The 22,422-nt window shown below is 39.5% G+C and overlaps 2 protein-coding genes across 6 annotated transcripts in view; both read right to left on the bottom strand.

The window, feature by feature from the left end:
* Window positions 1-4,334: 4,334 nt before the first annotated feature.
* otx1 (orthodenticle homeobox 1) lies at window positions 4,335-7,443 on the bottom strand. 2 transcript variants are annotated; one of them, XM_070888756.1, is made up of 3 exons: window positions 7,323-7,443; window positions 6,880-7,031; window positions 4,335-5,054 (listed from the first exon to the last, which is right to left on the bottom strand). In XM_070888756.1, the coding sequence occupies exons 1-3, from the start codon at window positions 7,441-7,443 to the stop codon at window positions 4,335-4,337; spliced, it is 993 nt and encodes a 330-aa protein (XP_070744857.1). The 2 variants fall into 2 exon arrangements, with proteins under 2 accessions (XP_070744857.1, XP_070744858.1); XM_070888757.1 differs by having other exon boundaries at window positions 7,347-7,443.
* Window positions 7,444-14,806: 7,363 nt separating this feature from the next.
* Window positions 14,807-22,422, bottom strand: part of ehbp1 (EH domain binding protein 1) — a 499,650-nt gene continuing 492,034 nt past the window's right edge. For all 4 annotated transcript variants that reach the window (XM_070889745.1, XM_070889742.1, XM_070889744.1 and 1 more), the window contains 2 exons: window positions 16,632-16,746; window positions 14,807-16,357 (listed from right to left, as the gene is read on the bottom strand). In XM_070889745.1, coding sequence (XP_070745846.1) covers window positions 16,267-16,357; window positions 16,632-16,746 — 206 coding nt within the window. In that variant the 3' untranslated portion in view covers window positions 14,807-16,266. The remainder of the gene's footprint in view (window positions 16,358-16,631; window positions 16,747-22,422) is intronic.

Genomic DNA, 22,422 nt, shown 5'->3' with positions numbered 1-22,422 from the left:
GTCGTTCAATGGCTGGAGTACAATTTCACAGGCACCTGGCATTTTCCTATATTACAATCAAGTGACCATTATTCAAGCAGGAGGCTAATAAATCTTGGCCAGGGTTGGTGTAAGAGAAAGTTTTTTTTTAAATCAGCTCAGCCCAATTATCTTTCGATGATTACATATACGCACCTTCACCAGGGGTTCAGTGGGTTACAACCGAGACTCCTGTAATATGCTGCATAGCAAATTAGAAGAGTTTGCCATTGACTGCATACATTCCTAACTTGCAAGCAAAAACAGCAAATTCATTGTTCCAAGCACTATAATTGAAAGGTAACCTCACCTATAAAAAAGGCTTCAAAACAAGACAGTTCATGTGATCAGATACAAATTAATCATAATATTGGAAACAAAGCTGGTAGCTGCTTGGTTCCATCCATGGTCCTATGCAATAGACAATTGATCTTGTATAGGTTTGTATATTCTGTTTTTTTTTAATAAACTGTCTTGAATAGTGAACTACATTTCAGATGAATGCCTTGCCTACAGGTATATCAGACAGTGAGTGATGGGGAATGAATCATCCTGGTGGCATTATTCATTCCATTACTTTAAGTTTCTCGTTCTATATGAAATCAAATGATTTGGGTGAAACTACACCCTGTTAAAATGAGTTTCCATGCATATAAACATTGCAACTGTTTCAGGTTTTACTACTGCAGCTCAGGAATTTCTCAAGTGATTACAAGTATTTTGATCCAATATTTGCTCAAGAAGGATTATAGAACTTGTTCATTACACAAAACTGGCATCCATTCTGAAAATAATCATTGTATTTCTTTTAAGCCTTATAAAATTAAGCCAATCCCAATATACACAGACGGAATGGCACATGCAGGAATTTAAAGATAGAACTGAACACAATGATAAATGAGCCAGTTTTAAATTAGACTTATGAAAGTTTGATGAAAACTAAAATGCAAACTGAAAGATCAGGTTTTAAATGTTGAGTAATTCAAAACTGCAAACAATTGCTATTACTCTAGTATAAACATCCCAATTTGACACATGGATTAATTAAACTGCTTCCCTCACCATATTTAAATTTTAATATTACACTGAAGATGTACAAAATTTTAGCGAAATCAGCTCATTGGGAAGCTTTAAATGTATTTCAAATTTAAATACAATACGACAGCAAAATTTCCAGCACAAAAATTGAAGTTTGAGGAATACTGAAAATGATTTAATTATTTACAACAGTTCTACATGAAAAACAAATCATTTCTAAAGTTCAAACAATTGCCCTGCTCAAAGTTCACTCATTCAACATGAGCCACTCTTGGTATTTTGTGGTTACCTTGCTTCAGATAATGCAATGGCAGATTAAGACATTTCTTTGTCCTACTATAGATACTGACTGGGTGATGTGCTGAAACACTAGAGGGGAGGGGAAAAAAAAGAGACAAGACAAGACTTGAAAACCTTTACTCTTGAAATCTATTACATCACAGTTGCTGGCAATATCAAATGAAGCATTAAAATCACTTTATAGTCAATGCCACAGTGTCAAAAACACAGTACACTATAGTATTTCAAATAATGAAGATTTGGCCCGCAAAAAAATTGATCCAATTACTACAAAGGAGGACTGTACTGTAGCAATCAGCTAAGAGGATTTATACATTTTCAAAATTACATGGGTCACAGATCAGAAGCAAACTCTACTGTAGGTATTCCTGAACACCAGACTATTCAAAAAACACTAATTTAGATCAGTGGTTGTAGTTTGTAGTTCATTTTGCTCAATTCCATCTGCTGTATTTATAATTTGATACAATCATCCCATAATTATCCATTAAATAAACAGACCTTCAAATACTAGGGATTTTAGCAAAAGGAAGGGGAGGAAATGGGGAAACCTGCCACAGGTCACCTTACCAAACAAAGTATTTTGTGAAAGTGACAAAGTTAGCTCAGGTGTTTTAAAGGGTGAAACTTGTATCTAAAGATAGATTTCCCTATGGATATTTCCTACAATTTATCCATTACATAAATGAACAGATCTGCTCTACACAGCCCAAAAGACATGTGCAAAATATACTTAGTCTAAAAAAAGCCACAAGACTAAAAGGACATCAGGAAAACAATTTCTGAACAATTTCCTGATATGCTACTGTACAAATAGTTTGTGTATTACACCTTGCTTTTAAAAAAGTCAGTACCAGACAGCCAACATAAATCAGAGAAACCATATATTTAGAGAAGCAACACTGAGCTTTTTGGATTTGTATATTTTAGTGTTACATCATATGGCTTTGCTGTAACAGAAACAAATTAAATTGGAAGATACGATGAGCACATTTTTTTTTAATCACTTACCAAGTTTGGTATAATATTCCTCCCATTGCACTTTTAGCATCGCCGGTGAACCGAACCACGCGATGCAGGTAACCAGCCCCTGTATAACTCACCAATAATCAGTGTGGAAGTTAATAGATAAAATGTTGAGTGCAAATAAACTTAGCCAAATTGCGATCGTCACATCCTTTTTTTTTAAAAAAAAGAATTCCATCAGCTGTGTGTAAACATGGGTCGCGTTCCATTTTACCGAGTGTTCATTGTTAAAAGACCATTAACTTCAATTAAAAAAAAAAGGAGCTCGAGTTCTCAAACTCCGACTCTGGAAATCCGCAGTGCCTGTTCTTTTATCTTTAAGCTCTAGAGCCCGAGAATTAATTAGTTAAAAGACTTGCACTTTGTTGCGGCTACAATCTCAGTAAAGCCAAGGGAGCTGGGGGAGGGAGAGAACATTTAAACACGTTAAAAACTTCAACCCTCGGCTTCTTTTAAGATGCAAAGTATTGAATTAATTTTCTGTTAACAAGCTCATTTTTATTTTATGGCGAGACACCCAATAAAACACATTAAGTTAATTATTGGATCATAATGCTGGTTACACAAACCTAGTACGGCAGGTTTCAGCGTTAAAACTCAGTTTTATGTATTACAGTCGTTGTATAAACACTTCCGCGGTGAATGGACGGATTTTAATTTGCTGCGCTACTTAAGGCGACCTACCAGCTCCAGGTGTGTGTTGTAATGTGGCATATATTTTAAGTAAAAGTACGAAATATAACTCAGCAACTTCAAGTTAAAATCACGAAAGACAGCTTGAGGGCGGGAGAGAAAGAAAAAGAGAAAGGGAGAGGCAGAATAAATAAGGGAAAGAGCGAATGGGAGAGAGAACTGAGAAAATGGAGAGAGAGTGAATGAGCGAATTGGAGAGAAAATGGGAGTGAATGAATGAGAGCGAATGGGAAGGAGGAGAGAGAGAGAGAAATTCGCCAGTCAGCAATAGGACGTTTTGTTCGCGTTTCTCAAAACTTAAGCAATTAAAATATTTCGATGCAAATTCCATACAACGTTTGGATCATTCCATAAAATTTAACTCGAAAAGGAAAAACAGCAAGCACGCAGACACGGGGTTCTCCTTAATTGCATTTAATTATATAACGCTATATATGTATATAACGACGGTGCCTTAAATACTTCCAACACTGTATTTGATAGGAAAGATCTAATCCGCAAAATAATTTCATTTAGCGACAAATATCAGCGCGACCATAATTTACACAAATGTGCAAGTGCTATCCCCTATCTGAAATATGGTATTTCCACTACAACACTACCTACACAATGCTTCCGTGTACTAACGTGGATTAGATTGAATACCTTCAGAGGCATGACAACATTACCCTTTTACGTGGCTTTACCGCACTCACACACTTGGCAAAAGGGAAATTAATCCGGGTAGAATTCGTTTTATTTCGTCTCCTAAATGTTAATTTGGACGAATTCAATTAGCTACAAAATAAAAAAGTCAATGCAACTGACCAGTATATATTTTACAAAAGTGGAAGCTGCTTTGTGCAGCCGCGGTCCAGGTCGGGGTTAATCAAACGAAAATCACTAGAGATTTTAAAGTACAGCAATCTGGCGGACATTTAGTTGAATTACATTTTATTGGAAAGTTGTGAGCAGGTTTGTTGGTACAGTAATGCTGCATATTTGTGTTCTATGGCATGACAATGGAATTGGTTTTGTCTACTTGACTAAAAGTCGAAACACATACACGGGCACTCATTATCCAATTCAAAACAGACACCATGTTGATTGTCACACCTAAAAGATTGTCTGTGAAAAGTGAAGGAATGGAAATAAAACCAGTCTTAGTAAAACAGTACAACTTGAAGTCTCAGACACCTGCCAGAGCAGAAGCAACAAGTTCTTAAAACGGTTTTGTAGACACGGTGAAAACACGCAGATCTGGTGCATTAACCACAATTTCATAAGACTTGAAACTTCCAGGACGGGGTCTGGTCCTTGTAATCCAAGCAGTCCGTTGTGTTGAAGTTGAGTTTCCAGGAGGTCTGGTCTTTGTAATCCAAGCAGTCCGGCGAGTTGAATGTCAGCCCTGGCCCCGTGTAGCCCTGGTGGTGATGGTGATGGTGGTGAGCGGCGCTCTGACTGATGTGATGCCCAGACATGGACGAGGTGCTCATGGGGCTGAGGGCGGCGCCGTGGGCAGACAGCTGGTGGTGGGGGTGGTGAGGGTGATGTGAATGCATGGGTGCCAGGTACGAGCTGCAATCCACGCCGCCGAAGTAGGAGGAGGAGGGCGGATAGCCCTGGGTGTAGCCGCTGCTTTGACCGTATGCCATGGGATAGGCGCTGGAAGAGGAGGATGATGAGCAGCGCTGCATGCAGGAAGCGCTGGCGGCCAGAGGCTCCCCCACTGCGGCCCCCGGGGAGATAGACGCCGGGCTCCAGATGGAGGCGGGGGTGCTGAGGACGGAGGAGACCGGGCCGCTGTTGCAGTTGGTGCTGGGACCGCTGCTGGATGAGCTGGAAGAGCTGGAGACGGCGGGCGGGGTGAACTGACCACTGCTCTCCGAGCCACTGCTCTCCCGGGTCGGCGACGATTTCTTCTTGACCGGCCGGACTTTGGCGCTGCCTCCATTCTGCTGCTGCTGGCGGCATTTGGCTCGACGATTTTTAAACCACACCTAGTCAGACCAGGAGGGAATGGCGACAAAAGGGCATTACTGCTACATCAGGGAATGGGACCCGCGCGACTTTACTTCACCTCTCAGCCGGCTGAAGTCAAGTCGATGCGAAGTTCCTCCATAAACCCCTCAATTTCCCTTTTAATCTGATACAAGTTTTATGCCGCTGCGGGTTCACTGGATAAAAGCGTTGTGTCAAATTTTATTTAACCCTCTCCGAAATAAAGTGCAAAACTCCTATAAACTGTACTTCTATTAGGCGAGCGGATTGGAGAATGCAACATTTACACTTCAGACCGGCCCACTATTCTTACAAGCAAGAGCTTTATCGGCCTTTATAATTTTCAACAAGTCTTTGCTGTTTGGTTGGTTTTCTGAGATTGTCAATTCCAATCATAAAGTGAAGGTTGAAAAAAAACCGAACACATGGGTTTTTAATCTCCTTAAAAGATTGTAAGGGAGTGCAATCCAATCGCCATTCACAAATGTCGCCATCCCTTTATAGTCTGTCCATAATCGCATAAACACGCGAGACGTGTTTAGTGTCAATGCTTCCAGAATGACATTTACCCCAAAATGAGCGCTACATTTTAGTCCGAAATTAATTTAGAAGTTTATACAAACTCAGTCCCATTTTCAACCTCGTTAGTCAGTACAGCCAAACAACTCGTCCCATCATCCACAATGTCACCGCTTGCTGTAAACATTCTAATTTCACATAATGGGACCAATTTCGTAGTCAATGTATAATCTTCAGCATTAAGGTGTCGGATTCCTCACGCCACTGTTGGTGTTGAGAACCAGTGTTCTAGTCATAAACCATCAACTCATTATGCATCAAGTGACATTTTTTAGTTGAATTGCGCATTTCAAAATCCTACTTTGTGGGGGCTCCAATAACCACTGACTGGCGCAAGCATTGATATCGAAAATTACATTGGTTTGTTTGTTGGTTTTAGAAATGGCCGTGACATTATCAGCAGCTAATATTGCAGAAATGTGGGGCATCGTGCTGGATAGGTCATCTTTTAAATTGATTTGGCGAATATATTGGAAAAAACAGGATAATTTATGCAATCAAGTTTTAAATATATTTAACAGTTTATAAAAAATCTCTGCACCTATGAAAGGAACCTGCAGGTCGGTTTGTTTTGCAAACATGTTTGCGTGCCAGCGATTGGCTAGAGCATCTTTAAAACGGTCTCTAACCAAATACGGTCTGAAAATGCTTCACATGCAACCGTCTCAATCGGAAATATCCACTTCAAGAACGCAGAAGTTACACCGGTTTCAGACGTTAAGCAGATCGTATAGTTTGGTGCTTGACGCTAACTTGAAATAAACAGTTACAATGTTGTGATCTTTTCATATTTCCCCCAATTGACAATATTGAAGATTGCAATTATTTAAAAACAAAACGCTTGAAATGCCCGAGACATTACAGGAAAATACTCGCCCCAAGCACTGAAACCCGGAATCCCGACAAGCGCCTCATGCGACGGGACTGGGAGAGGGTTTAACCCGAGGCGGTTCCACTAGGGGCCGCTCAGCACGTCGCAGTTTAGAGCCAAGAGCGACAGCAAAACTTTACTTCTCTACACATTTGAACTATCTTAGAAATGTCACTGAAAAACAGTAGCACACGATTTAAAAGTGGCCCTGTGCTTCCCCTGTGGCGATTATAGTTTCAATCTTTGGCCATTTTTAAAATTCTCTTGGCTGGGAAGGTTTGTGTCACTACCACGATCAGACATTTAGAATTATATTATTGGCTACTTCACGTCGCCGATGCAAAGAATTGTCTCCAAGCGTTATGAGGGCTTACCTGGACTCTAGATTCAGGCAGGTTAATTTTTAAAGCCACTTCTTCTCTCATGAATATATCAGGATATCGGGTCTTTGCAAATAGTGACTCGAGCACATCGAGCTGGGAGCGGGTAAAGGTGGTGCGTTCTCGTCGCTGCTTCCTCGGTGTCGCTACAAGTGGTTAGAAAGATTGACAAGTTCCATTTACCACAACAATTTGATTTTGTTATAAAAAAGGTAAATACTCCGGTAATGTGTCCCCATTCCCCGTATAGCGAGAAGAATATAACCCCACCAAAACGTATTATAAAGTTATGCACCTTCAAAATTACTGTGTAAGTTACATGGTTGCTATTGAATCTAAACTTTACAATTCCAAAAAAAAAAGGCTCCCCGTTAGTTTACGCAATGTTCTGCATCGTTAAGATTGAAACTTGATATTAAACACATTTAAATATTGGCGTGTCTGCGCGCTGCTCTCCTTGCCTGGGTACCCGACTGACGGGTGCAGCAAATCCATGCCAGGGGCGGTCAAGCTCAGGCCGTTCATGCCATAGGGAGGCTGTTTGAGGTATGACATCATGCTAAAAACGGTACGATTTGTTCTCCAAATCTTCAAAACTTAAAATCTAGTTTCTGGTTGCAGTTCGGATGGTCCCCAAGTCGGATCCTCGTCAGCTTTCGTGTTTGCTAAAAAAATATATTTTGTATATCTTACTAGGAAGGCCGGTTATAATCAGAGGAAGGTAGAATACTTGAGTTAAATAAGTCATTGCATTTCAGTGTTGGAAACATGAATGGCCCCGTGACTGACCTGTCCGAGGTATAGGAGGGCATAAAACCGCAATTTAAGAGATGTTTTAATTACAGAACACTGTTCTGAAACATGTATTCATTGCAGACTCAAGCCAAACAATCCTACAGTGAAGAGATCTAAATGTTAGCTCATCTGCCCTGCAATAAATCTGCATTAAAATTAACTTTTTTTAAATTAACATTGAAGGAGCATCCACAAGGACTTGAAAAATTCGCGTTTTTTTTTTTAAATTGCCGGAGCCTGAAGTTGTTCCTTACAGAAGGAAGTCGAGTTTGGATTCAACAGTTTACGGTTTTGGTAAAGTAGAAATTGTCTAAAAGATTAGCGAATCCAAAATGGCGGGATTGTTTCGGGGGCTCTGGACAAACGTGTTATTTTCCGCAGAGTGGGACATGGAACTCGAGGTCAACAAGATTCATAAAATTACTAACATTATTTGCAATCAGACACTAGGCCAAAATTAAACTGGAAGGAAAATGATGTTACAAAACTTGGTTTTATAACTATTGAGTGAATATTGAAAGGTTCAAAAAATTGTTACACCAAGCACTGGTCCACAAAATGTAACTTCCTTTTACACCGCAAGGTAGGTCCAAATTTAACTAGTCCACCAACTCTAGCTCACTTCTGTAGCCTTGTTAAATGTAAATCTTTTGCGGGGAGAAAAAACCCAGAGACAGCGGAGCTGCGCATTGCTCCAACACTGCAGCCGCCAATCCACTGCATCAGCAAATAACTTTTTGGAGCTGAATGTTCTCCACAATTGCAACCGGCGTATGTCTGGCGATTAAAGGAATCATTCATGTGATTAAGAATTCATTATTGTAGATGTGTCCTGATGAACTAATGAGATAATCCCACAGGCGCACGTTCCTTAATTACAGGCACTCGTTTGAGGGATTTTAATCTTCCTCTACTTCACAGTATCTGATGTTATTTTTTTTAAACTTCATCCATCCTAAAACGTCTTGTTTTTTTTTTATCAAGACAGAGTTAACCCAAGTTTCGTGTACCTTGTAATTAGGCGAACTGTACAGTAATGGCGCTTAGAAGATTAAAGTGGCGGCTCTTGATAAAACTGGAGAGAAAAGTTACTAATCAAATAAAACAAGTTTATCCTACAGTGAAGTTCTGATAAATGCATTTTAGTATTTTAATCTTTCCTCGGGAGGACTTGATATACATCAGCTCATTTAAAAAGGCAAATTAAATCAATTACAATTAAGACTAGATCTCGGAAATCGAAGTTAAATATCGCTCCAAGTACGGAAGGATGAACTAAAGTGACAATTTCTCGTTCTGGTTTCCTTGACTAAACTCTTCAACAGTCTGTGACATAATCGACCAGACAAACTTAGTGTTTAGAAATTTCTGGGACCACGTATCGGGCGTTTAATAAAGTTACATTTATCATATACTAAAACTTATGTATAATAGAAGTTAAATATAAAGTCGACGAAAAATATCAAGCTTGCTTTCCCCCAAAAAAACTAGTTTCCAATTAAAAAAACAATTAGATCAAGCTGAATATTCAGTGTGGCCATTTTAATCGAATACACACTCAAAACAGTAACGATAACATCAGAGCACTTGGAGAAAATTAACCGGCAGCCAAAATTGCAGCTATTCTCAATCAACAGTGTCCTAAACCAAATTTTCACCTCCACAGGACCCAGATAAAACAGTGCTCTCATTTAAAAGGCGATCGCTGTGTGCAAATTAAGTCAATTACAATTTAGACTAGACCTCGGGGGAGACAATTTAAAGGGAAACCTTATCAGCAAAATAAATTAACAAAAAGCGAAAACACGCCTCTCCAATTAGTCGGTAAGTGGATTCGAGGCTTTTATTCGACCCTTGGACACTACAATTATAAATTTCCGTGTGAAAAATGAAGCAAATTAGATGATCCACATACTTTGGACGTAGTTAACAGATAAAAATTGCTTTACTTAGGAATATAGCACAAATATAAACATTTAGAAATACTAGAAGAAAAATAACTCACTCACAATTAAACAGCACCAGAAACGGCTGTACTTCAACAATCTAAAACAAAATGCATTTGATTTTAAAGCGACCTCATCTCCAAACTACTTTTTTTTTAAACTTACTGCTCATCTCAACTCAAATTAGTTTCCATGATGGACTTCCCATAAATGGAGCCAGTCTCACTCACCTGCGGAGCTTTTTTACTCGGCTGGATACAAATAAACTCAGTATATGAGGGCTGGAGCCACTTCTCTGGTCTGTAACACAACATGACACAAGATTAGGTTGGGGCGGATGGGCAAAGTAATCGCCCCGCCACAAAACAAGTAGCAAAGTTAGAAACTTGGAAGCGCTGGAGAATGGTTGATGAAGCCAAGCGTGACGCGGCTGAAATGAGTTAAGAGCGAAAGTAAGCTGGAAAGTTTCAGAGTGTGTGTTTGTACCTGGCTGTCTGCTGGCGGTGTAAATGGAGACTGATGGAGATTGATCACCGCGCTCCGGCGCAGCCTTCTCTATGTGAGCGCGAACCTGGCGGAACCGCCTGACGCAGTGCCGGCGCCGGCCAATCGCCCAGCGCCCTGCCCATGACTGACAGCGCGTCGCCCGGTGACGCCGGCGCACTACTTTCCCAGAGGCGTGATACACTCTTTCCAGAGCTTGGTAAAAAGGTCAGTTGAAATTGGTCAGCATACAACCTTCGACCACGGAAATCCACTAAACTAGCAATTTCCATACACCGTTAAATCATTAATGAAGAAGTATTACTGAATAGTAGTTAAATACTGCAGGTATTTATTGTTATGGAATACCTAAACCGAGCACATTGTTGTAAGACTAAAAAGTTCAGAAAACATTAATGAGAGTATGTTTTCTGTCATCCCATATCTGTATAACTGCCACCTATCCAGCATTTTTATTCATCTGGTGAAATTCATAGAATAAGTGTACAAATACAGATATTGAGTTGGATTAACTGGGCGAAGCTAAATGTGTTTAAATAGTTGTGTATGTGGCACGTGTAATTTTCGTTGTGAGTTTCATGGTATACACTACATTAAATAAAGCTAATATATTAATGTCCATTGAGACATCTGCATCATGGTAGGTCCTCCCTGTGCGCTTTAAATGTTTCAGCAGACTGCATGTTAAACTTAGTTTAAGATTAAACGAATGTTGGCCACAAATTAAATGATTATCTCTTCTCTTTTTCTTTAAAGGTACGGGCCTTCCTAACCTCTAAAAGGAACCGATATTAACATGTGTTGATTTTCTTTTCGCCAAGTTCGATTCTTACTTGCGAAATAATTACCCCTAGAAATATGTGTTGAGATTTTTTTGTTTTGTTTGGAATTGTACGTTCTCATGAATATTGATGACGGCCTAATCCCCACTTAGAATTACATTTCGGAATAGTCAGCGTAAAGTTTAATGGGACTGCCTTTAATCGAAATTTCAAAAGAAAAAATACGCCGACGCGGAAAATAAATGAATTAGACAAGTACTGTCGGTCGCTGGGTATCAAAGAAACCACTTTACAAGCGTCACTTTTCTTTAGTGAACAAATAAAATACGGTAACAGAATATCATGGAGGGCACAGTGTTTCCTTAACTGTTTTTGAAAGGTTCGGTGAGTTCTTCTGAAGACCTTAATAAGCCTTTGGTCACTCTTTTGTTGTTCGCAGAAAATCAACTCATTCTAATTGAAGCGGGAGCTGAAAGCGAGCTAATGTTCAAAGAAACCGGCCGCCAGACGACGAAATTACATTTTTTACTATATGGAACAGCTCATCAAAGGGAGGTCTTACAAGACTTTCCCTATAGTTCACTAAAGTCATCGACACGAGCACCTTTTATAACAAAAGAAGCGCGGTCAATTCAGCGCCAACTCACCAAATAATTCACTTTTCAAGAAGTTTTTTTTGTTTTGGTTTTTGCTCTGTTTGAAAAGTGAAAACTTCAAGGAACATAATTTTACATTGAAGCAGATAATTTCCATGATAATAAGATCTCGTTACCATGAGCAACCAACCATTCGAAATAATTAGAAATTGTTCGGGATTAACATTAGTATTTGCTAAACGTAAAGAAAAAAAGCTAATACCTTCGGAAAAATATAAGATCACAATCCACATGGCCATTGTTAATTCATTATGCATACAGACTGCACAGTTTTGGGTTGGACTGCTATTGTTTATAAATTATTATGCATCTATTGTTATAGTTATTGGTAAGGTTATATTTTGCTGCGATATTTGCTGAAACTGTTATACTAATCATCCAATCCTTTCTAATTTATAACACTCGATTTGTAGTACTGTATGGAAACCTTCGGGAATACGACTGCACTGCCCAGCTGTGCCGTTTGAATAATATTTTAAGATGTACATTTTTTTTAAAATCCTGGTTTTAAGCTCGCAATAAGCAAACAAAACAGAATGCTAATTTGATCGGTGAAGCACAATCAAGTATACCTCCATAGCAATACCAGGGATTTACTGGCTGTTTTTATTCTGTGAAGTCTCTGTTTAAGATGAGCTGATCAAGCCTGTGTTAAGTATCAAGGTATCAAGTGGCACTAACCTTTGTAATAAGAGTATTTGTCTAATCCGAAATTGCAGGCGAATTTTCTTAAAGCCGAGACTAAAGCCTTGAATTGAGGCAGGGGAGAAAAAAGTTTGGTCTCTTGTTCCTTCAAAGGTTAAAGTCAGAAGATTGTGGCAGGATTCCGAACATTGTTGATCCTCACACAGACAAAAATAAATAAAATATGGGCAAATGTGGCACTCGAGCGGCAATGCGAGGTGGTTTCAGGATAAATTCTCCAGCAGATTGTAACGGCCACACTTGGTTTAATTTGCTTTACACAGAGAAGGAAATCATATCAAGGATTGTGTAACTGCGTCCGTGAAAAGGGGGATTGGAATCCCAGTGATCAGCACCTAGAGCTACATTTAAGCACTTCAAAGAGCCCAGATGTAATAATTCACAAGAGACTTCTCCAGTCTCGATCGCGACTAAACCCCTTCATCAACTCCTAATTCAGCAGGTGAAGAACCGAAGTTTTAAAACTGCGCGTATGAGCTTTGTTTCATGCTTTTTGAGCGTGGTTGTAGAGTCTACTTGTGCACCCTGGAGCGAAACAGGTAAGAACTGAGAAAATGGCTACCATTAACTGCAAGTAATTTTTATATTACAGATGGAGTAGTAATGTTACATTGATTTAGGAATTTTCCAGCGTAGCATTATTTACACCACCTAACTATATAATTGGAAGCCATTAAGATGCTTGAATATTGCCTATTCGATTCTTATGTGGCACAGGTGATAACTGCATTATGTTGGCAACATATTTCTGATATCGCAGTGTAAAGTACACATTTTATCTTTATATAAGATTTACTGCCTGTTTTAGTTCATAACTTGTACTTTCTTAGAAACATGGAATAGACACCCCTTTAATACAGTGCTGATATATTGGATTTATTCTATATTTCTGTTTATAGCAATGCGATAAACCTGCACTAATACTAAACGGTGCAAACGCAACATATGCAACTTATTTAGCTGGCGTTTAGTAACCAAAACCTGCTTTTGCATGAACTGAAATACGAACACGTTTCAAAACTGTATTTATGCTGTAACATAAAGCGCAAGCGATCCCAGCTACCCATGGGCAATAACTGTCCTGTAAAACTAGATGGCATAAACTGAGACCATATCAGCAAATTAATTTTAAAGTATTAGGTAGGCCAGAGTGGACGTCAGGCGTCAAAACTTATTTCCACTATTTAAATCACAGGAAGGCGGCTGTGATGAGCCTGCATAGTGGTGTCATTAGTCAAGCTCCTAATCAAGCCATTGCAAAAGGCTGTATGTGTAAACAGATGTTCCCTAGAAAATTGTTTTTCCTAATCTCCCTCCTAGGAATGAATGGCCTACATTAACCCAAATTAAAAATATACCATCAACATGAGCCTTAGGAGGTGGCCGCATATTACACCGCCTCAAACTTAGGAATTACATATCCGAGGTTTATAAAATAATCAGTGTATTACACAGATGACGTGTTCAGCATAAAATACCCTGAAACATTTACGTTTCGAGGCTTAAAACGTTGGCAATTGAATTGCGATGCTTCAAATAATATTATAGATGATGGGAGGTATTTCTGCTATTGATGCTAGTATCAATGTTGGTGCAACAGTCAACCTCAACTGAGAATGGTATCAAAGTTAAACATCACAGTAAATCCCAGGAATTTTGTGTCGATGAGGGAAGATTGCAATATAATTCAGGAATATCCAACGTTATCTATAGAATTGGTCTCAAACTGAAATGGCAGGGGTTTTTTGCAGCCATAAATGACTTTATTCAAACTTTGAGCTTTAATGCTGCGGTTGGGCACGTTTGCTCAATCTCCTAGCCCACTTCGGTAGCGTGTGAATGGGAATATTATTCCACCCTCATTTAGAATCGATTATACGGAAATCAGCCATTACCAACCAATATGTACAGCATATTTTAGAACATTTTATTAGCCTTATTTAAAAAAAAACATAAAATGGGCTTAGTTGCTTTAAAGGTAAGAAATAATGTTCTAGTGCAATTTAAAATGTTAACACATTGATTAAAAGCTTTTCAATCAAGATCGTTTGCCATTGATATCCAAAGTCTAAAAAGCATAATATAAATCCAGTGGTTGTGGTTGAATTCGTTCACCTGTATAATGGCTGACTGGTAGCCAGCTGGAAGATACGTTGTTAAAAGATACAACGAAAATAACAGATTCCAGAGTTTAGGCATTCAGGTACTGCTAGAAAACTAGATTCACGTTTTTATTTTTAATTTCGATCAAAGATGCACTTTAGATTTGGACTTGTGACCCCTCCACCCTACACGTTTTTTTTGAACCAACGGTGCCAAATATTTCTTATTTCTGAGAGTGGAATGATTATGAACGAGTTAACAGCAAACTGGTGCATGAAGAGCGTTATTTACCACAAGAGATTACGGGCTATAAGCAGCGGTTTTTCAGCTTTATCTGCAGTGTAAATCTGCCGACATTTCAGAGATTGTATTTGTTTATAATTAAATCGAAACCTTGACCTTTACCAACCAAAATGTAATTGCTGATGTATAATTGTTAAAACTTAAGTTTATTGGTTCAACAGAAAATGAAGGAGGCAGCTTTTAACGTCAGTAACGCATTACATGGGTCTCATTTAAAGGAAATTGTGTTCCAATAAAGTCAGCTATCTCTGCTTCAAAGGAAAAGCCCCTTCGGAACTGTTCTGTTTGGTAACAAATTATGTACAAATAAAACTCTCATACGCACAATAATATACAGAGCGCAAGGTTGGAGCCTTGTGTGAAAGTTACGAGGGTAAAACACTAACAACAATCTTTTTCGACATGAAACACTTAAAAGTTCAGTTTTTATTGAGGATTCTTGGATGATCCTGGAATAAATAAACAGAAATGTTTCTTCCCACAAACAGCAGCTGCATCTGACTTCAGATTTATGCAGGAGTTTGCACTGAACATAATGTTGGAGCTCCTAAAGAAATTCTTTCTTTTCAGAGTACAGATAACAAGGATCTTGGAGCCCAGGAAAGACGGTTCAGTAAAATACCTGTAGCTCACGCAATCATATTGTGTTGTTCGGGGTAATAAATAAACATCCATTAAACACCAGAGAGTCGGTTTCACTAACTGGTGCACGTTTATCAGCCCTTTTAAGAGTTCAAACTAAAACTAGCTTCAGACAACATCATTTACAACATGGCCGTTCTGTATAAGCTTGCTATTTATATAAAAGAGATTTCAATAGACTTTACAGAGCAAATGAAACGCCCAATTTCTCAACGAAAATAAAACCAAATATTTGAAATGCAGCACTAGCAAGCCTCAACATTCCGATTTTTAAATATTTTTCTATAATTGTAAAAAGTGAAGCAGCTTAATGAAAATTACAATCCTAAGTACTTTTGGAAAAAAAATGAACCTGGCGGACAATTTGTTCAACTTCCAATGTAAACCTGTAGATTCTGGCTCTGCTTTAATATCATTCTGTATTACACGATTTTGTTTTAAAATCCAGTCCACATGGAGAAAGCAGATGACGGTTATCCCTAACCCTTCCTTTCTGGGCGACAGTATTTGAAAACTGATTAAAAATCAATTAGAAAGCTAATCAGTCCCGTGCGATGTAAAGTAACATGAAAACTAAACCCAGTTATGAATAAGAAAAACTAATAACAATCCTGCTACATTTGTAACAATTTGGTGCTTTTTCCCCTCGGTACAGAAGTAAGAATTCTCCAAACTATATCGGATAAAGATTAAATGTCACTGATACAAATAAAACAATTACACTCACAGCATTTTTTTTTACAAAATACAATTTCATAAAAACAACGAATGCAGCCATATACACGGATGTACGGCATTGGGAGGATTAAATGCTGTCAACATAAAACATTACACAGTTTACAACCCTACATATGACATTGTATCATTCAAATTCCATCGCATAAGTTTTATTAAAATATGACAATAACAGTTTTCTATATGATGTGGGATCACTTTTTGTGCATCTCACTGTAGTACACATTTATCTTCTTTCTTGACAATTTTGCCTTTGTTTTGTTCGAGAGTTCGTTCCAAGTGTTCATCTTCTTCTTCTGCCCTGTAAACAGAAACACAGATAGCATCAGCAAATCGACACACTAATTCCATGGGGCTGGTGGGATCGTAGTCCAACAAGCAACACCATCAAACTATATTTCAAAATTCAGAAACGATGTCAAGATTTGATATGACTGTACAAAATTCAGAAACTGCAACAAGATTTGATATGACTGTATATGTCGGTACACAGCCCGTCAGTACACTTAAACAATGAGAAAAGTTTGAAGCCAGTATGGAGATGGAAGAGTTTCCTTCCCCAGTGGAATACTTACTGTTTTTCTTGGGCATCCAAATCTCGGACAAGTGCATCCCGTTTGTTAACCAGAATAACTAGTTCATCGAGCAAGAGCTGTTCACGTCGTTTCTGTGCTTCTGTTTTCTGCCAGTCTGAAAACACATGTACACAGCACATTTATTCGGTGTTTGCTAGTACATTTTTTTTGCTTCCTGCTTAAACTCTTAGTATTACCCGAAACTCCAAGTGTTTAGAAATGATTGTTGGTTTTGAAAGCAATCACCTGCCATTACAGTTCAAACAATTTGGAACTGGGCGTTTTCATACATTCAAACTTTCCAAATTGATTCAATCGATTATTTCACGAGTTTTGCGATTATACACAACAAACACCTTCATTATGTTTTAATTACAGCATGCTGATTACATAACCCATTCTTTCCACAGGTTAGAATTGGCGTTACGTTGGCGAGAGGGCGCGATGACTGCACTTTTTGACTTTATTCAGGGTTTGGTGCCACAGTGCAACCCAACATTCAGATTCAGCTTTCTGTTGGCTTTACCGCAACATTACCTGTCAGCAGAAAGCGGCGCACAGGGACTTCGTTAGTTATTTCTGGTACAAACGGCATTAGCTTCTCTTTTGGTGTGTGCCCCAGTGACATTTTGATCCCAAAACACCAAGTACATCCCAAATATGCAATCCTTTAAAAGGTAAACAAACTCTGCTTATTACAGAACACTGCATGCGCTGTATATAAACAGAGAACAGCAAAACTCCAGCAAAGTGAGTTAATGCATTCTTCAGCACGACGTATTCAATTTGTGTTGTATACTTTACAATCACCTCACCAGAGCAATGGGTCATCGGGCGGGCTCAAATGTTATCAATAGTATTCTGCAGATTTACCATCCCCTGCCTATCCAGAATTAACTAAATTGTCAAACGCGTGGTTCAATCCGTTTATAGTATATAATATGTAAACGGCGCCAGAAACTCCACTGCATAAAGAACACAACTTGGATTTCAGCACATTCTTTGCAAACAGCTTTAAAAAAATACAAGTTCAAAATGGTTCTAAGTAACTTTTAAGATTGGTATTTTGTGTAACGCAACAAACAGCACATCATGCCTTTAAATAAGAGAGTGTAAGAAGCATGCAGAAAAGGGGAAACAGAAAACCAGCACATTGAGACAGGTACATAGTAAATTATCAGCACTTAACGTAGATTTGATCAAGTTAGCAAACTTATGACTCATTTTTAATCTAAATTATTTAAATGTATGCATTTTAACGATTCGTCGTTTTTAATTTCTGAAAAAGGCGACTGTGGAATTGCCCAAATACCCTTGTCCGCAGGTTGTGGGAGGGGTGGGTTTGAGGGCTGGTCGGCTGAGCAGCAGCAGCTTGTAGCTGTCAATCAGCAGGCGAACGGCTCCGCCCAGCTCATTAAGAAAGTAAACAATGAGAAAGGACGAGTAGTTGCTGACAGAGATACCTGAACAAACCATAGTCCAGAGAAATCGGACACCAGCTTCAATATCCAAAGCCACGAAAGTAACGAAACAGCCCCCTCTCTACTTCCCAAATAGAGTGTGCAATCTACTCGGATTTAGCCCCCACCACTGCCCTAGGCTTTCACGTTAAACTCACACGGCTGTTGCATTCAGATAACTCCAACAATGCACATCAACCGTTACCATGTGAATCTTCATAAGCAACACAAGAATGCGCCATTGCAAACAGCACCAACCCCCTCCCATGCAAAATCCGCTGCAGACAACAAACAGGCTCAGCAGCTCTGTACATGCTGGAGGTTCTTGCGGGACTGATGCTTTATACAGGATTTACAAGTTCAGAATTTAGATATATCTCCCCACATACGTGCCACTATAATTAGAATCGAGTCGGCAGCATTTTTAAAACAATTCATTAAAGATTCATTTAAAAAATCCCGATACTTAAAACATGTAAGGGTAAATCACATTTTAAATTAAAACAAAGCCCCATAGTGGACGAACATACATTAATACTGTATTTGGCACCCTAAATGTATCAGCATACTGCCAAAAGTAGTGATTTTCAGAGAAACCACAGAATATTGCCAGACCTATTAAGCGACAAAGCCTGGCACACCGCGTGATTCATAAACCACCATTCCTTTTATGCCCCAGTTTACTGCACTGCACCCAGCACCTTGTTACCAGTAACGTGAGCAGCCGCTCGCAGTATTACTGGCCACCTCCATGGCGGTGGAATGGGGAGAAAGACAGCGCTCTGTACTTGCGTATACAGGCAGCTTTGCTCGTTGGAGTTGTCGGACAACGAGGCATTTCCGATGACAAGAAAGTACTCAACAACTCAAAGGAAGCCAAGTATTTTCTCACATATGGAATAAGATTGTATGATGAATTCATAACCTCTGTAATTTTGTGCATTAAAACAGTAAGGGAAGAATGGGATCGCCAATTCTGGAAATGTAGAAAGCCAGCGAGCAGGCTTTCTAACCTCATTTAAAAAAAAAGGTTTCTTGTGAAGGTGCCCCTCCCCCCACCAGTGCATTGAATAAATGCATTGCTCACGGTTCCACTAAGCCATATAGAGTAGAAAGTCCCAGGCTATATTCCAACTCTATGCTGAGTTAGCTGTACAGAGCTTGGTTGTTAGAATTGCTCGCAGCAGCTCTGGGGCAGGGCAAGAATAAAATTGGCCAGGATGCTCAATCTTGATCGCCAGCAGGTAACCTTACTGAATAGTATGTGTGTGTATTGGGGGGGGGATGTGGAGGAGGTATTGGGCGAGAACAAGGTTGGGTTTGACTGTGTTCGATTCAAGGTTGAATACCTTGCTGACACTCACCATCCAGGCCACTTGGGTGAGGTACCTGTGGAACTATATTCCAACAAATGTCAGTCATGAGATGGGAGGAAATACATTTCCCTAAAGAAAATGAACCCCCTGATGTTGCTGCTACTGTTGTACTACATCTGGTGCCCATTGCTAATAGTGTGAAACAAAACTTGTTGAAACAGCATTGCAAGGCCTATGGTGGGATTACCGCAGAAGATCGCACAAGATCCAGTTGTGCCACATGCTGTATGGCTTCAAGTTTTCTATTAAAAAGCAATTTTTCTAAAACCTTACCAAGCTGAAATTACTTGTACTGTGAGGGACAGAGGGGACAGAGAGGGTACTGCGAGCACAGTGTAACAAGGACCAGGCAGGTGAAGTGGTCAAATAACATTTAATTGACCTCAGGTCTCAGTCTAATGTTGCTGATTAAGGAAAAAATGGTTGGAAAGTGGGGGGATCGAGTTGATCCAGAAACAAAAACAATAAAAACTGGACATGGAGCGATCAGGAGGTAAAACAATAAGATATAGAGTGGCTGCATTGAGGAAGGATACAGGGAGGGCTGAGTGCTGAAGTAAAACAGTAATGAAAGCACTTGGGCTGTAACTGTAATGATGTTTCAACAAGAGGTTAGTTCAAGAATAAAAAGTCAGGTCCAAGAAATAAATAATTTGCACATTATGACCTCTTGGGCCAAGCATGTGGTTTAATATATATGGTAATATAGGCTTCAATGAATGAATTAATACAAGGGAGAAAGTTGCAACTATCAGTCTCCCTGATAGTTCTGTGGATAACTGCAACACTGTGTCAAGTTTGGTTTTAATTCCTCCCCATGACAGAATTGCCTGCTGACAATCGGGGCTGGATTCCCGACTTCTTGGTGCTGTGATTTGGCAGTAACCCTGACCCACTTTCCTGGGTTGGGGCTCATCTGGCTTGCAAGGTGGCCGCCCAGCGGGATCACTGCCACTCAGAAGGAGTCTGCCACTGCCAAAGAATAGAATTTTTGCTCATGTAGTAGAGACACAACTGAGGAGGCCCAATGACAACAGCCCTCACTGAGACAGAGGTCTAAAATGGCTAGTGTTGCGGGGGGTCACATGGAAAAGCGAAAAGAAGACTTGCATTTCTATAGCGCCTTTCATGACCTCAGGACATCCCAAAGCACTTTTTGAAGTGTATTCACTGTTACAATGCAGTCAATTTGCGCACAGCAAGCTCCCACAAACAGAAATATGATAATAACCAGATAGTCTGTTTTAGTAATGTTGGTTGAGGGATATATAATGGCCAGGACACTGGGTAGAACTCCCCTGCTCTTCTTCGAAATAGAGCCATGGGATCTTTTATGTCCACCTGGGAGACTGGGAGAGCAGACGGGGCCTTTGGTTTAACGTCTCTTCCGAAAGATAGCAGCTCCGACAGTGCAGCACTCGCTCAGTACTGCATTGGAGTGTCAGCCTCGATTATGTGCTCAAGTCTCCAAAGTGAGAATTGAACTCTCAACCTTCTGACTGAGTGCTACTACTGAGCTACGGCTGTCTTTGTCACTACCAGCCCCTCTGGCTCCATGCACTGACTACAGGGGCTTACCATTGATGCCCTAGGGCCCACTGCCAACGTTCTCCTGGTGGTGGTGGAGGTAGTGGAAGTAAGTAGAGAAAAATGGCAGCTTTCCAAATGCCACCTCCCCACCAGTATTTGCGTGCACTGAGCATGGACAAGATGGCCAGCAGCCAACTCAGTGGAGGCAGGGCAAGGATCGAGAGCTTGGGATGAGACTGGGATGGTAGGCTTTACCAACTGATTTTGTTCCATTTTCCACTGGTTGTGTCACCCGATTGATAGTCCTCACTGTCTAGGATCACAGGTAAAACCACATGAGTGAGGTACTGGAACGCAGACAGAGTTTGTGGAACTGTGCCCCAACATTAATTACAACTTTAGAGAGGAAAGGAAATATATTTAATGAAAACATGAAATTATTGGCATTCAAGAAAAAATACTTAATTAGACAGTTGATTTGAAAGGGAAGATTGGAAGTACTTTTAAAGCAAGTTACTTCCCTACCTACAAAGTCTGATAATTAATATTGCTTTATTCCTTATAAATTTGGGGAGATATTCCAAATTTTAACAGTCACTAGATGCATACTGGAGACTTGTTACATCATGTCTCCCAGCCAGAAGACAGCTGCTCAAACTGACGTATGCGGTGTGTTAGCAGGTGACTCACACTGTGTTGATCACGGATTGACATCATTCCCAGTTTTGAATGCAAAATCCATAGCTCAACCAACATTAAAATATTCACGGCCAGTTGGACTTCAACTCACCACATGTCAGTGAAGTGCCTCTCTTTTAGCTTGAAGGCTCAATACTGTGAGTCTCCAGCAGGCTGCACTGTATATGCTATTTTCCTCAAATATAGGGAAATTAAGAATTTTTTGAAACAAGTTTTATTTATGGGAGTGAGTTGTATACATTAAAAGTATGTCTGCCCCCAATGTATTATTTCCCTTTGTCCTAATTGCACTGGGGTCATATCATGTCAAAATACAAGTAAGCTTACACCACCATCAGATATATTTATGATTATAAATTAGAAATCCATTTGGTAAACAAAATAATAATGCTCAATATATTCAAAGTAACCAAAATTATTTCAGCACCGTTTAGCCCTTCAGAGTAAATGTTTACTTCCACGGTATCAAAACGAGTGCTATACCTAGCACAGATGTAAAAATATCAAATATTTACATTCTGCAACTTGTCAGAATTAAATGTACCTAAATTAGAAATATCACAAAAGTGATATTTTGGTGACCTTGCTGGAGTCAGCATTGCAAGAAAAATAGGACATTAGCACAAAGCAGTTAGGAAGATGGAGAAATCGGGAAGGAAAGCAACAAAATTAATTGTCTATAAAACATAATTTTTGGAGAAAAAAAACTGCATGTAGTGGTTAAGT

This window comes from Pristiophorus japonicus, chromosome 9 (genome assembly GCF_044704955.1).
Source record: "Pristiophorus japonicus isolate sPriJap1 chromosome 9, sPriJap1.hap1, whole genome shotgun sequence".
Lineage (NCBI taxonomy): Eukaryota > Metazoa > Chordata > Chondrichthyes > Pristiophoridae > Pristiophorus > Pristiophorus japonicus.
The sequence above is the reverse complement of the archived record's forward strand: the minus strand, read 5'-3'. Positions and strand labels throughout refer to the sequence as shown.